The sequence below is a fragment of the Ovis aries genome, chromosome 4 (genome assembly GCF_016772045.2).
Source record: "Ovis aries strain OAR_USU_Benz2616 breed Rambouillet chromosome 4, ARS-UI_Ramb_v3.0, whole genome shotgun sequence".
NCBI lineage: Eukaryota > Metazoa > Chordata > Mammalia > Artiodactyla > Bovidae > Ovis > Ovis aries.
In genome coordinates, this window is record NC_056057.1 from 119,051,742 (window position 1) to 119,065,927 (window position 14,186).

The 14,186-nt window shown below is 54.4% G+C and overlaps 1 protein-coding gene and 1 long non-coding RNA gene across 17 annotated transcripts in view; both read left to right on the top strand.

Moving 5' to 3' along the window:
- RBM33 (RNA binding motif protein 33) overlaps positions 1 to 6,804 on the top strand; it is a 112,453-nt gene extending 105,649 nt beyond the window's left edge. For 13 of the 16 annotated variants that reach the window (XM_060415227.1, XM_060415228.1, XM_042249067.2 and 10 more), the window contains 2 exons: positions 726 to 814; positions 938 to 6,804. In XM_060415227.1, coding sequence (XP_060271210.1) covers positions 726 to 814; positions 938 to 1,105 — 257 coding nt within the window. In that variant the 3' untranslated portion in view covers positions 1,106 to 6,804. The remainder of the gene's footprint in view (positions 1 to 725; positions 815 to 937) is intronic. The other 3 variants (XM_042249078.2, XM_042249080.2, XM_060415230.1) reach the window with 1 other exon arrangement.
- Positions 6,805 to 8,013: 1,209 nt separating this feature from the next.
- On the top strand, positions 8,014 to 13,972 carry LOC132659781 (uncharacterized). The gene is made up of 2 exons (XR_009600582.1): positions 8,014 to 8,252; positions 9,237 to 13,972. It is a non-coding gene; the product is annotated as an uncharacterized LOC132659781 (long non-coding RNA).
- Positions 13,973 to 14,186: the final 214 nt, after the last annotated feature.

Here is a 14,186-nt window from a genome sequence, read left to right on the forward strand (position 1 = left end):
TAGAGTGCTCTGTCGGAGCACAGAGCTCCCCTCATCCTTGGGGCAGGTGTGAGGACCAGCTGTCCGTTCACAGTCCTGGCACTGGTCTCCTCACTAGACAGATCTGTCCACTCCACGCACGCCTCTGGTCTTCACTCCAGAGAGTAGCCTAGGAAATGGTGTTTCACATCCTAGGATATAATTTAAGATGCTACTTCATGCTCCTCGACATTTTAAAGTGCAGAGTGTGAGCAGACAGAACCGAGGGCTGCCCCGGTCCCAGCCGCGCCCGCCCCCCCCCAGCAGCCCCACTCTGTGTGAGGACCTGGGTCTGCCCCAGCGGTCCTCGGGGGAGTGCCGCCCCTCCGCCTCGGGCCCCTGGCCAACCTCATCCCTCCTGTGTGAGTGGGGCCTGGGGAACGTCGCTTGAGGGGAAGGGAGTCTCTGAGGTTGGGCGCCTGCCCCAGACCTGCGTGAGCAGGTGGAGGGAAGGGGGGGCAGCTGGTGGGCAAATGAAGGAGGGTCTTTACACTGGGCCTGGAGGATGCTGAGTGCTGCTTAGGGCGGGGGCGCGGGGCTGTCTCGACAGGGAGCTTGAAGTAGCTAGTTTGTGTCAGGGACCTGTGGTCCGCCTGGACTGGAACCTCGTGTTAACCCCTATGGACTAGCGTGTGCATCACCCCCTGTGCCGCGGTGTTGCGTGGTGCACAGCCCCACTCTGACACGCTTCTGTCCTCTTCCTGCAGAGCTTGCAGATGCTCCCCCAGCAGCGGAAAGCCATAGCCAAGTTCAAGGAGCCAGCGCACGCTTTGGCATTCCAGCAGAAGTTCCACAGGTATCGTGGAGTCCCTGGGGCCAGACGAGGGTGGGCTGGCTGCAGGACGCGGTGCGGAGCGTGCCGTGGGCGGTCCCGCGGGGGGCAGGGGGCTTCACGTGTGTGCTGTGTGACCTCCCGCAGGCACATGATAGACCTGTCCCACATAAACGTGGCCCTGATTGTCGAGTGACCTCCGCGGACGGGCTGACTGGGACGCCGAACACACACTGTGGAACTCCTCCGGAGCTGCGCGCAGAGGCCCCACGAGCCGAGTCTCTCCATCCACAGCCCTGCCAGGCCGTTGTCTGAGACGCCCGACGGCCCAGAGTAGATTCCAGAAGAGCTGGACTTGCGGGACGTGGCAGACTCGAGTCGCTGTTAGAGCGTCCGCGCTCTGTCGCCACCACAAGAACTGCAGTTTGGTTCCCTGTTGTTCTCCAAGTGCTCACAGTGCATGTAGACGTTGTTCCTTGTGACCTTACTGTATGACCGACTCCAGTGACTTAGAGTCAGGAGAGACCATCACCGTCACAGATTCTCAGTATTTTTCACAGCAAAGAATACTTGATAATGGTTGCACTTATCTTCAGTGCAGGCTAGACGAGTGTCTTCTCACCCAGCTTCACTCGCGTTCCTTTCTCAGAAGGCCCTCCAGGGCTCTTGTGGAAACGTAGAGGCAAATTCGGGTGGCGATATCCTGGGAAGAAGGGCGTGCGGGTGGCTGGGAGTGGTGCCAGTTGTGCGGCAGATTCTGCTTCTTGTAAATATTCCCAGAGCGCCAGCCCAGTTCCAGAGAGAAAGCCCCTTTCTACACTCTGCCCAGACACCATGCAGACGCTGGTGGGCACTGGCGTGAGCCCCCGAGCTGAGCGCAGGTTTTGGGGCCCCGCTAGGGGAGGGTAGGCCAGCTGGAAGCTTGAAAGGGCCTGTTTGGTTTCTTCCTCATTTTAGACACAGCCCCAGGAGGCATAGTCACGGCACCGGCTCTGGGATACGTACATGACTGTTGGGAAGCCTGGTCGTCACTGCTGTGATGAGCGTTTTCTTTTTTGAAGGCCTTTTGAGCAGGGGCTGTGCAGTCCTTCAGTGGGCCCGGAGCAGGGGCTGCTCGCACTGGCGTGTGGGCGGGCAGCTCCGGGGCTCGGGGTAGCTTCACGCAGGTGAGACGCTCGCTCCCCGTGAAGTCATCTTCAGCAAAATCCGTTCTGGGCAAACGATGACAGAAGTGCCTTACTGCATTTGTGCTCATGCAGGAGTCTCACTGTTTGGGTTTATTCTAACATGGGCCTGAACTATTGGAGCAAATGATAACTGGGGCATACTCAGACTTTTTAGCTGAATTTTATACGTAAAATTTCCTGTCACATTTATTAGTAGAATTAAGGGAAAGAGACGCCTGTTGCTGGTTAGCACAGCGAGGCCCCTCAGCAGGGCACCCCTTTCTCAGCTTTTTCGTGGGTAGCTGAGATACAGGTCATGTGATCTTGTATCTTCTTGTTTTCACAGTTGAAATTTTATGTTTTTCAAATTAAGTCACCAGAACTGCAGGGGAGTGTTGAGACCCACGAGCCTCTGTAACGCTGACTCCACAGTACGCCACGTGCTAGGAGGGAGCCTGCAACGTGAAGGTGGGTGCTCATGGCCGCTGCTCGGAGGCTGCAGTTCAGGAAGCTGTAGGCACTGGTAGAACACGCTAGATCACCTCTCGCTGGGGGTGCCCGGCCACTGGTGTGCCCGCCCCCCGGCTCGTCTTCACAGGTAGATGCAGGTGTGGGCTCAGTCCACAGAGAGCTGGGCTGAAGCGGCAGCTGGGGCACTGCAGGCGCCGTGCGGGGGCGCCCAGGCCACCTGCCCCCCCGGGCGGCGGGAGGCTCACAGTTACGGGGCTTGTTCAGGGCTTGATGGCGCAGTGAAATGAGCCTGCCGATTTCACCGCTTTTTGAAATAGTCTGAGTGTGCTATGACTTTGAAGCTAAAAATCTGCCCGTTGTCTCCATAACGTAGCTAGGCACCGTTTTTTCTGGTTAGCGATAATAAACTAGCTAGGCACCCTTTTTTCGAGTTAGTGATAATAAACGAATCCTATTTGGGCACCTTGTTCACGGCGGCCCTCATGGCTACCCTAAGGGCTGCTTTTGTGTTGTCTGAGCCCGACATGGTGCCCCAGGATGCGTGTGCGTCTGTAACTGTCTGCACACACCCGGAACACGCTTTCTATGGATAGAACATTCTTGAATGGCCATCGGCTAAGTCGGCCAGGCCTTCCGTCAAGGCCTGGTTAGAGAGGTTCCCCGTGGTCGCCTCCTGACACGCTGGGCCCGTGGGCACGGGCTTTCAGTGCCGGCCAGGCCTGAGGACGCAGCCTCGGTTTCCTTGAGGAAACTGGGAAAGGAAGGAGCAGAGTTAGGAAGGAGCACTGTTGCCGCCTCGCGCACCGCGCAGCGCAGCGCAGTCAGCCTACCGCACGCTGAACCCTCTGGGAAGATCTGTTGCAACCATTATCTTTGTTCTTTATTTATCATGCATTTAAAGTGAGATGCAGAAGCAGTTAACACACTATGTAAATATGGACCTTTTAAAATTAAATCCTTAAGGGAAATGCTTTCAATTCAGCAACATCGTAGCTATTTGTTAGTTCTTTTGTGTTGTCTTATGGAAGTTTAATGGATACAGTTCCATAATGTTGATGTGTTTGTGTGTATATTCGATTTTTATAAAGATGGTAGTAAGTCAATACATTTATCCTGATCTGTGTATTATTTGTTCACAAATTCAAGAAGCCAGTGAATATCATTATATCTCATAAGGTAAAGACTTCAGTGATTATGTGGAGCTCAGGTACCCTTTCTTTTCATATTATCTTGTTTTGATTTTAATGCTGTAATATAAGTTCACTTAGCTACTTACTGAGGTAATCTTGCATTTCCCTTGGTCTGGCCACATCTGTTAAGTCTTACATGATATCCTTCTAAGGGAGAAGTACTAGCTCTTTTTTCCGAAAGCAATGTTGAGGGTTCCGCCCTTTCTGGCCGGGCAGCACCCTCAGCAGGGGCCTGTGCCCTCTCTGCACCAGGGGTGGGGTGGGGGGGTGGGGCGGGGGGGGGGGCGAGGGGCTTCATCGTAACTGTTTCTGACTGGGGTCTTCTCATGATTTGTAAAAGGTCCTGGATGAACAATTGTTTGTGCTCAGTTCGGTAGAGTTTCTGAATTGTGGCAGAGCTTTGGATCCTGCACTCAGGGGTCTTTTTTTTAAAGGGCGTTTTGCTAATGACGCAAGCAGAGCTGTTGCTGGAGGGAGGCTGGGGAGGCGAGCTGGGTGAAGAGGACAGGGCGGAGCGCAGGGAGTTAGAGCATGCAGAGCTGGCTGGGAGCCCGGTCCTGAGCCCGTGCCGAGGAGGAGTCAGCTGGGGCGGCCACGCCAGGGCCGCGCACTCTGCACGAAGTGGACCGCCAAGCTGGCGGACGAGAGGAGGCCCGGCTGGCTGGCTGGTAGATGAGACTTAGGGCCAGGCTGTTCCGAGAACCTGTCACTTCCTTCCTTTTTTTTTTTTTTTTTTAAATCTTTTGTAGTTTTTGTTGTTTGTTTTTTGCTTTTTATCTTTTAATTTCTCTGTTGTTAAATTGAAGGTAAGCTCAGTGTGCTTATGGACCATTGACTGCCAGGGACCCTGATGAGGACAGTCAGGTTTTGGTTGAGTTCTGTGTGCAGAGCGCCTAGAGCCACACATGGGGTGTGGAGCCCTTGAGCCCCCTAGCTTCTTGCCCCTAGTCCCTGGAGTGGCAGCGTGCCCCCCGGCTGCACCCCACCGGGAGCCCTGCTTCTACCCGCCCGTGGTCAAACAGACCATGCTCCCACCTGCATCCCGTCCCGGCCCCCCACCCCAGCCCAGCTCCTTTGTTTCTGAGGGGGTGTGGGGTGCTTGAAAGGCATGATTGATTTTTTTTACAGATTTTTCTAAGTGGCGGTATTCTGAAAGGGAATTAACTAACCAAAGGGGTGGACGATACGAAATGGGACCAGGAGACACCCCTGTCCCCTTGGAGGAAGCCATAGGAATCACATCCATTACAGGGAGACTGTAGATGTTCTACTGTGCTTAATGAGCAGTTAACTTAGCCTTTTCACCTCTTTTTAAATCATGTGAATGATGTGTTGTTTTGGACATCAGTAAATATGAACTCTGCAAAGGCAGTGAGCCTTGACTTACTATTAAATCCTAAGGATTTTGTGTAAGGTTTTTTTGCAACCTGTTTAATTTTCCTCATTTAAAGGGCCCATGGTTCTGTGTCCTGGAACCAAGCAACTCCCTGATTCATATTGGATCCCCGGTATACCTGCTGGTAGTGTTTGATGGGGAAGGGTCTTTGGTTTTACATGTGTAAAAAACCTGGTCTTTTTAGGAAATGTGCAGAAAATCTTAACTCTCTTTTCTGTGCTGTATTTTGGTAGCAAGTCTTTTAATTAAGATGAGGAGGCAGAAGAGGCATTTTTAGTGAGAAGTTGCTTCTTGCTTTCATTTCTAACCAACTAAAATGTAAAAAGGCCTTCATGTTGGTGCTTTATTTTACTAATTTTGAAAGGTATGTAGAAAAGTACAGGCCTTTAAAAAGAAACATGATTGTAGTCTTTGAATTTTAACACTTTCTGCAGAGTGGACAAACAGATGTACTGTTTTAATATATTTTGTATTTAGTAATTTAATATATTCTAGAAAGTAGACCTTTTGACATTCTTCTAGCATGATTTTCTTTTAAACTATTTTTCATTTTAAGGGCACGTAATGGAACCTGATTTTTAAAGGACCGTTTAAGTTCTGTGCTCTCTGCAGTGTTGTCTCAGGGTATATAATTTATGTTTTTAAAGCAACATTTATATGACACACATTTATAACTATTGACCGAAGAGCAAATAACCACTTGTTTTGATAACTCGGCTTTGCTTTTCACAGGTGTGGGATCCAGAATTGTTTTTTCCTCTGTGAGGATTTTAACTCTAAGGCTTTAATTCTGCTGTTTAATTTTCAGGTTCACCAGCAACGCAGCCTGAAATCTGATTTGTTTTTTTTTCCTTTTCATTTTTGAGCTGGTTCTCTTTGCTGGGCTCCCTGTCTGGTCTCACTCCTGCTGCTGAGAGTCTGGGCCCCGTCAGCCAGGTCTCCCACACACCCCTTCCTCTCCTCGGGGTTCCCTGCCAAGCCCACCCCCACTGTCCCCACAAGCATGCCCTTCTCTCATTGTGTTGCCGGCTGACCGTTCTTTCCTCCCGCCGCCGCCTCCGGTGACTCTGTCCTGGCTGCTCTATCCCGTGTTGGCGTTGAGGATTCTACTCTGCTGCCGCGAGTCCCCTGTGCTGCGTCGTCTCACCCTTTGCTTTGACAGGTTTGACTCCGGGTTTGTTCCCCCAGGTCTCCGGCTGGCAGAGTCGCGTCTGGGTCCTGTTGTTCGCAGTCTCCCCAGGGGCGGCGCCCACGGAGGCCGGCCCGCGCCCAGGGCACTAACCAGCCCTCTGTCCCTCCCTCTCCTTTTGCAGGGCCTCTCTTGCGTGCGTCAGTGTTAGTGGTAGCGCGCCTCTTCCTCTGCTGGGAGGTGACGGCCCATCGGGCTCTGTCGCCGCTCTGGCTGGCTGTGACCTTCCTAAGCGTATTGCTAAGTGCCGCGAGCTGGCCTGGGCGGCTCGGCGTGGCGTCTGCAGCTGTGTTTGTGGGGCGCACACTAGGATTGAGGAATCAAGAGCTGAGCGAGTTGCTTTCTTCTGGGTGATCTGCTCCGTGTCTCCACCCAGCCCACCACTCTCACGTTTGCGGGCAGGGATGTTGCCTAGTTTTACCCCGTTTTCCACTTTGCACTAATCACTGTGACAGCTTTATCAGGAATATGTGTGAAGAGCAGTTGTGACATAGTTGGAAAAATGTATTCTGTGTGTGTCATCTATGTGATTCCATGCCAAGAAATGTGTTTTGAACTGTATTGTAATTTGAAGGATGTGTTAATAAATGCCTTGCACTTTCTGCTTTTGTCCGTAGCTTTTATTCTCTCTCCCACTCGGGTTTGGTCCGTCCCACGTCTTCCCCACATGAGCAGAGGCACTGGGACCATCCCTCAGTGGACGGGGGTTGTCCTGAGGCCCCCCAGACCCGCCCCCTCTGGTCAACTCTTGCCCTGATCAGGTGTCCAGTCAGTGGAAGGTCAAGGTGACTGACTTGCTCACAGTCCAGGCCTCATGAGTCTACACTGATGAAGCAGGCAGGCTCACTGTGTTTTGTTAGTTGGAAGTGGGAGACTTACATTCTCCTTTTAAACGTTCTGAAGCATCAGAACTAATCTGTAGCCATTTTTCAGAGGAAATCGGTGATCATGACACCAAAAGTGGGGAAGGTCGCTTGCCATCGCCCGGTGACTTCCTGTTTCTGTCACAAGAAGCTGCATGTGCCCATGTACCCTCGCTGTGTGCCCACCCTCCAGGCACCCTTGGCCCTTCCCAAGTTGCTTCAAACTGCTCATAACTCATGGTCTTTCTTGGAAAATACTTAAAAAATAAAGCACCCCCCAAAAAACATTGTTAAAGGAAAAGCTTGAGGAAAAAACCCCAGAGCGCCCCACACACACAAACACACCGTCACTCCCCCTGCGCTGTACAGGCTGGGCCTGGGCTGCGTCCACACGCGCCTGCCTCACTAAGGACAGAAGGAGGCCTGTCCCTAAAGGTAGCCTGAATCTTAACACCGTTCTCCCCAAGGTGTGGATGAGAACGAGCCCAGGTTTCAGGGAAGGAAGAAGAAGGTGAGAAAAGAGGCTGGTTTGGGGGAACACAGATTAAGAGGAAAGAGATGTCTCACAGAGATCAGTTCATCTGATTTAATGGAGTTTTTAAAGTACCTGGTGATTAAAGACCATTTTCTTCTATTTTAATCCATATTTCATGGATAAGTCACTGTTTTTCTACAACCCGGCCTTTGCTTGGAGTGATGGGGATCTCAAGAAGATGGACTGAAAGCGCCTGGAGATGTCGGGGGGCAAGCGGGCTTCTCTGAGTTGGGGGAGCTCCCTGTGGACGGAGCCTCTGCACCGGTGTGCCCCGTGCCCGGGGCCTGGACGGGGCTGCAGGGGGAGTGTGCGTGTCCCGGGCGCGGGGCCTCCTTGCACACCCGAGGCGCGTAGTGTGTGTGCGTCCTTCACTCCTGTGGAAGGGCCGTTCTCGCTCCGTTCTCATCTGACAGGCTCTTCCTCAAAAGCCTATCTCCTCATTTTCCAGGAAATTACTTACAGTCAAGTCTGAAGGGAAAAGCACGTCGTGCAGTTCTCTAGGTGAGCGCAGTGCTTTCAAATCCTGGCTCCAAGAAGGAAAGCACGGAAAGGAACTTGTCTGCAGCTTGGGTGTGGCTTCCAGACTCAAAGACTTGGTGACGCTCCAGAGCCAAGTTTCTTAGCTGCACTTCCAGCGTCACCTGAAGACGGGGTGAGAGGCGGAGACGTTGATGTTAGATCCAAACGGGGAAACAGACGCCGAGCTGGCCGTGCAGCCCCCTTCTCCCACCAAGCACCCACCTAACCCTCGGGCACACCTGTACCTGGGTGATAAAGGGGGCTTGCAGGTGGGGCGGGGTGTGGGAAGCCTCGCCCTCAAGCCTCTAGGTGAGGTGGGTGGGCCTGGCCTCCAGCGCCTGAACAAGGTCCAAGATCTGGGCAGGGGCACAGGTGGGCGAGGAGGGCAGCGGTTTGGATGGAGAACAACCCACCTGGGCCTGATCCCCGGCTTGGGTCCCCTGCTGGCGGCCTGGTGGGGCGGAGTCCTCAGGGGGGTGCGTGGGGGCCTACCTGACCAGGCCGAGCCCTGCCGCTGCGGCTTCCAGCTTTGAGCCCTGCCCGAGGGTGCAGGCCTCCTGGGATGCTCCAGCCTCGGTCACCGGGAGGGCGGAACCATGGGACCCACCCAGCACCTGCCAGCCTGAGTCCCCCAGGGCGGCCAGTCCTCAGCCCTCCATGCAGCAGACCTGGAAGGGGGCCTGTGTTTCGGTGCCACAGCCCTGGTTCTTGGTCTTGGAGACCAGGACCCCCTCCCTTTCTCAGGGCTACTTGCCTGAGGCCCGAACCCTTGGAGGAGCTACCGGGATCACGTCTCCAGGGCGCCGTCCTCCCCGTGGTCAGCCCGCACCCAGGGTCACGCCCTCTCTTAGGGCCACAGCCCAAGGGTCATCCCTCCCAGGGCTCCCAGCCACCCCCCACTCGGTCCCTTCTGCCGCAGGGCCCCCAGGGCTGCCCCCTTTCCCAGGGTCACAGCCCCAGAATCACATCCTTCCCCCAAGGTCAAGGCCTCCCCCACGACCACACCAAGGCCACACCCTCCGAGTCACCACGCCCCTAGGATCACGCCCCCCGGGTCATGCCATCCCAGCTGGCTGGCCTGACACCCGTTTCTCTCCACCATCACTCTGGACGTTAGGAAATGTCGTTTCCACAACATGATCCGCAAGCAGATCCAGTCAGTCCATCCTAAAGGAGATCAGTCCTGGGTGTTCATTGGAAGGAGCTTAAATTCCAATACTTTGGCCACCTGATGTGAAGAGCTGACCCGTTGGAAAAGACCCTGATGCTGGGAAAGATTGAAGGCAGGAGAAGGGGATGACAGAGGATGAGATGGCTGGATGGCATCACCAACTTGATGGACGTGAGTTTGAGTGAACTCCGGGAGTTGGCGATGGACGGGGAGGCCTGGCGTGCTGCGGTTCATGGGGTCGAAGAGTCGGACACGACTGAGCGACTGGACTGAACCAAACAACGTGATCTGACATGGAGACAGTCCTGTGACTCCCCCTCCTCCTCGGCTGCCCCTTGCGCAGACCTGGATCATGGCCTGTGTGGACCCTTCCTGGACCCTGACCTCCTGAGCCCAACTGGCAGGCCCGCAGGGGCCCAGACGCCCCGTCCTCAGCCCGCCCCCCTGGCTGCCTCCCGCTGGGAACCGGCTCTTTGGCCGCCTTCCCAGTCCATTCCCTTCTTCTCAGGACACTTGCCTGGCATCCCAGCAGTGGGCAGCCAGGCTGGCGGGCCTGCTTTGAATTGGCAGCTGCGGACCTCAGGGCAGAGCCCAGGTGCCCGGGAGGCCCAGCTGCATCTCCCAGTCAGGCCAGGGTTGCTCTCAGGAGGCTCCCTCCCGTCTCCTCTCCTCGGTGTCCACGGCCTCTCGGGCTCCCCTTTCAGCATAAATTCTCCTGCTCCCTCACCACCCAGCCTCCCAGCCCGCCCCGCGGTGCTCCCCTACAAGGCCAGCGCCCCCCCGGTACGGCCCCCACACAAAAGACCCGGGGCCTGCGTGGGTCTCTTCCTCTCCAGGACTTTCCCTTCTGCCCCGGACCTTTCCTTTCAGCAGCAAACGTGCAGGAAACAGCCTCCAGTGGAAAAAAGAAAATGTCCTCCCTGATCTTGTAACCACTTTAAGCAACCGATGCATAATTCTTTCCCCATTTCTGTAAAGCTCTGGTGGCTCAGACAGTAAAGAATCTGTCTGCAGTGCAGGAGACCCGGGTTTGATCCCTGAGTCAGGAAGATCCGCTGGAGGAGGGAATGGCAGCCCACTGCAGTACTCTTGCCTGGAGAATCCCCAGGACAGAGGCGCCTGGGGGGGCTACAGGTTTGTGGGGTCGAAAAGGCTGAAGCATGACACTGTCACTGAGAGAGCTGTCTCTTTTTGCTGCCTTCATTTTCTCTTTTGAAAATTCTCTCTTGAATCCACAATAATCTGGGTTTCGACCCCTGCATTTCCACAAGACTTCTCTTGCTAAGGATGTTCCTGGTACCCGTGTCACCAAGTTCAAGGATAGAGCCTCAGGACTCATCTCAGGCCATCGGCACATGTAAAGCGGTTGATGTCCCTGGTGTCCAGGGCGCCGCCTTCTCTCCATCTCTCTCCTACCCCATCCCACTCCTCTGGGCTTGCCTGATGGTTCAGCAGGTAAAGAATCCGCCTGCAATTCAGGAGACCTGGGTTCGATCCCTGGGTCGAGGAGATCCCGGGGAGAAGGGAAAGGCTGCCCACGCCAGTATTCTGGCCTGGAGAATTCCATGGACTGTACAGTCCAAGGGGTCACAAAGAGTCAGACACGACTGAGTGACTCTCACTTCACTCACCGCCCCCTCTAGGTGGTCCTCGGAGCTGCTTCTTGGGCTCCCGGTGGGGCCTCACCTCCAGCTAAAGGCCGGAGCCCTTGGGTCTGTCCTGTCTCAGTGTCCGGGCACTCCCCGTGAACTCAGGCCATTCAGTGGCCTGAAAGGTCAGCCACGGGCCCCTGAGCACCCTCATCCTCCCGTGGACTCTCTCCTGAACTCCAGACTTGAGCCTGCGTCTCTGCTGAGACACCCAGATATCCAGCTCACACTCGGTCCAGCTGAACTCTGACCTCTGCCCTTCAGCCCCATCTCGGGACACGGCAGCTCATTTCTTGGGGGCGCCCAGATCCCGAACTCCGGCGCCCTCTCTGCCTCCCCCTCCTCTCTGACCATGGTGCACCCAGCGACCGTACCCTCCAATGCCCTTGGAATCACTCCTCTTCAGCCCGAAGCCGCCACCCCAGTGACGCCCCCAACCTCCCACCTGGATGGCCAGCCTGGGCTCCAATGGTTTCCCTGCACCCACTCTTCCCCTCCACTGGCCGTGAGCAAACATCAGCTGGAAATGTCTTCAAGGTGAAGGTCAGATGAGCCCACTCCTCTGTGGGGGGCGCTCCAGGCATTTCTCATCTCACCCAGGCTAAACCCCCCGACCACAGCCTCCAGGCCTCGGGTCTGCAGGTTTCCCGTGGGACTGCGCTCCCTCGTCCTGGCCCTGCGATGCTCTGCCTTCTGTCCACGGACATTGTTTCGGCCTCTCCACGCTCAGGCCTCTGGGGAGGCGGCCACCTTCCGATTGCTGTCTCTGAATGATCTCTCCTTTCCCTTGCTTCCATCATTGTACTCCCCTTACACTGTTACTCTCCTGGGAGTTTTTGCCCCGCTTTCTTCTTTCTTACAATGTCCAGCAGTTTCAGATTGTACTTGAGATACTTTGAACACATTTTTGGGAGCCTGAATTTTGTTGTCCTGACATTTAAAGAATGCTCATTTTTATTCTGGAGGCAGCCAGCCTAAGGGCCTGGTGTCTGAGCTCTGGTCTCATGAGCCTCTTGAGACCTGGTTTCCAGCTTGGTTCGGCCCATCTCGGATGGCCCTTGCTCGGGGTTCCTGTGGCCGGGGGTCTCACACGGGCCACCAGCACGTTCTGCGACATTTCCGCTGGGTCAGGTCTGAACCCTCTGAAAGCTCCCGGGGACCCTCTGCACAGGTTTGGAGTTCCTCCTGTGGGTAGCTCTGTCCTCCCCAGAATCCTGGTCCCACAAATCCCAGTCTGCCCAGCCCAGCAGAACTGGGTCCATGCCTCTGCACTGAGGTCTAGAAAGTTCCTCCAGGCAGAAAGCCTGGGGGTCCTGGAGCCGACCTGTATGGTGACAGCCGGGGTGCCCGTGTCCAGTGCCTGGAAGAGACACCAGGTACATTTTTCCCTGCCTCACACCTGTCAAGGGGCACAGCCAGGCGGTCTGTGGTTGTCCCTTTGGGGTTAGAAGCAGAGCTCCTATCCTGTTGGCTTATCTCTGTAGACTTTATCACTGGGAGACCCAGGTTCAGTCCCTTGGTCGGGAAGATCCCCTGAAAAAGGGCATGGTAGCCCACTCTAGTATTCCTGCCTGGAGAATCCCATGGACAGAGGAGCCTGGCTGGCTACAGTCGCAGAGCCACACGCAACGGAGCGACTAATACACACACAATAGCGCATCCCTTTTGCTTATTTTGCTGATTGCGTGCCCACCTTCACTCTGTAAGTATGTTCTAGAAAGGAAGGGCATGTTTTCTGATTTTTCCCTGATGTATCTGGAGGGCCCAGGATTGTTCTTGTGACTCCACAGCTGTTCAGTTCATAAGTGAACAGGTAGGACTTGTCCCCAGGTGGTACCCCAGGGGCGCCTTGGAATTCAGGGGTCCCGACTTGGGCAGGAGCGGTAGAGCTAAGCTGGGGTCCCGCCACCCACAGACACGTCTTCCCATGTTCAGGGCCCAGAAACCGACGTGGCCTGAGGCCCAGGGACCAAGCAAAGCTGTCAGCCCTTCAGTAGAAAGCAGGTGATTTCTGAGACGGCCGGTGGGGAATCGATGTATGAAGGGCCCTCTGGTCACACTGGACGTCAGTGACTTCTGGGCCTCAGCTTCCACACTCCTCCTCCTGGATTTCATGGTGACTTGTAAACCCCAGGTTTCAGGTTAAAAAAGCATTTTTAATATATGTATGCAAATTTCCATACTGATTTTTATAAAACATGGCCTTATATCTCTTGTCCTTTGTGAAACAAATTTCAGGTTCTCTAGAGAAGACAGATATCTATGGGCTTCCTTGGTGACCCAGTGCTCAAGAATCTGCCTGCCAATGTAGGGGACATGGGTTCAATCCCTGGTCCAGGAAGACCCCACATGCTGCTGACCAATTAAGGCTGGGCCACAACTACTGAGCCTGCGTCTAGAGTCTGGGAGACTCTGCAACGAGAGTCTACTCTGCAACGAGAGAAGCCACTGCTGTGAGAGGCCCGTGTCTTGCAGCGAAGAGTAGTCCTTGCTCACTGCAGCTACAGAAAGTCCTCGCCTCGCAACGAAGACCCAGCACAACCTAGAATAAAAGAAAAGGGAACAACACCTGCAGTGAGCTGAGCACACTGATTGTGAGGTCCTTCTTTCACCCTCGACGTCTCTGAGATGGGGTGTGTCTGACACTTCTCATGGAGGCACTCGGGACACAGTTGCACACGTTGTTAATCTCGAAGGCGTCATCAGACAGCAGCAGGCCTTGACATTTCAGCAAACCACCACTGAGGAAGGACTGTGTTGTTCAACTAAGTCATGTCTGACTTTTTGCGACCCATGGACTGCAACACTCCAGCCTTCCCTGTCTTTCACCATCTCCCAAAGTTTGCTCAAACCCATGTCCATTATGTCAGTGATGCCATCCACCCATCTCATCCTCTGTTGTCCCCTTCTCCTCAATCTTTCCCAGCCTCAGAGTCTTTTCCAATGAGTTGGCCCTTTGCTTCAGGTGGCTAGAATATTGGAGCTTCAGCTTCAGTCCTTCCAATGAATATTTGGTGTCGATTTCCTTTAGAATTGTCTGATTTCATCTCCTTGCACTTCAAGGGACTCTCAAGGTCTTCTCCAACACCACAATTTGAAAGCATCAATTCTTCCGTAAACAGCCTTCTTAATATCCAACTCTCACATCCACACATGACTATTAGAAAAACCACAGCTTTGACTGTGTGGACCTTCGTCAGCAAAGTGAAGTCTCTGCTTTTCAATATGCTGTCTAGGCTGGTCATAG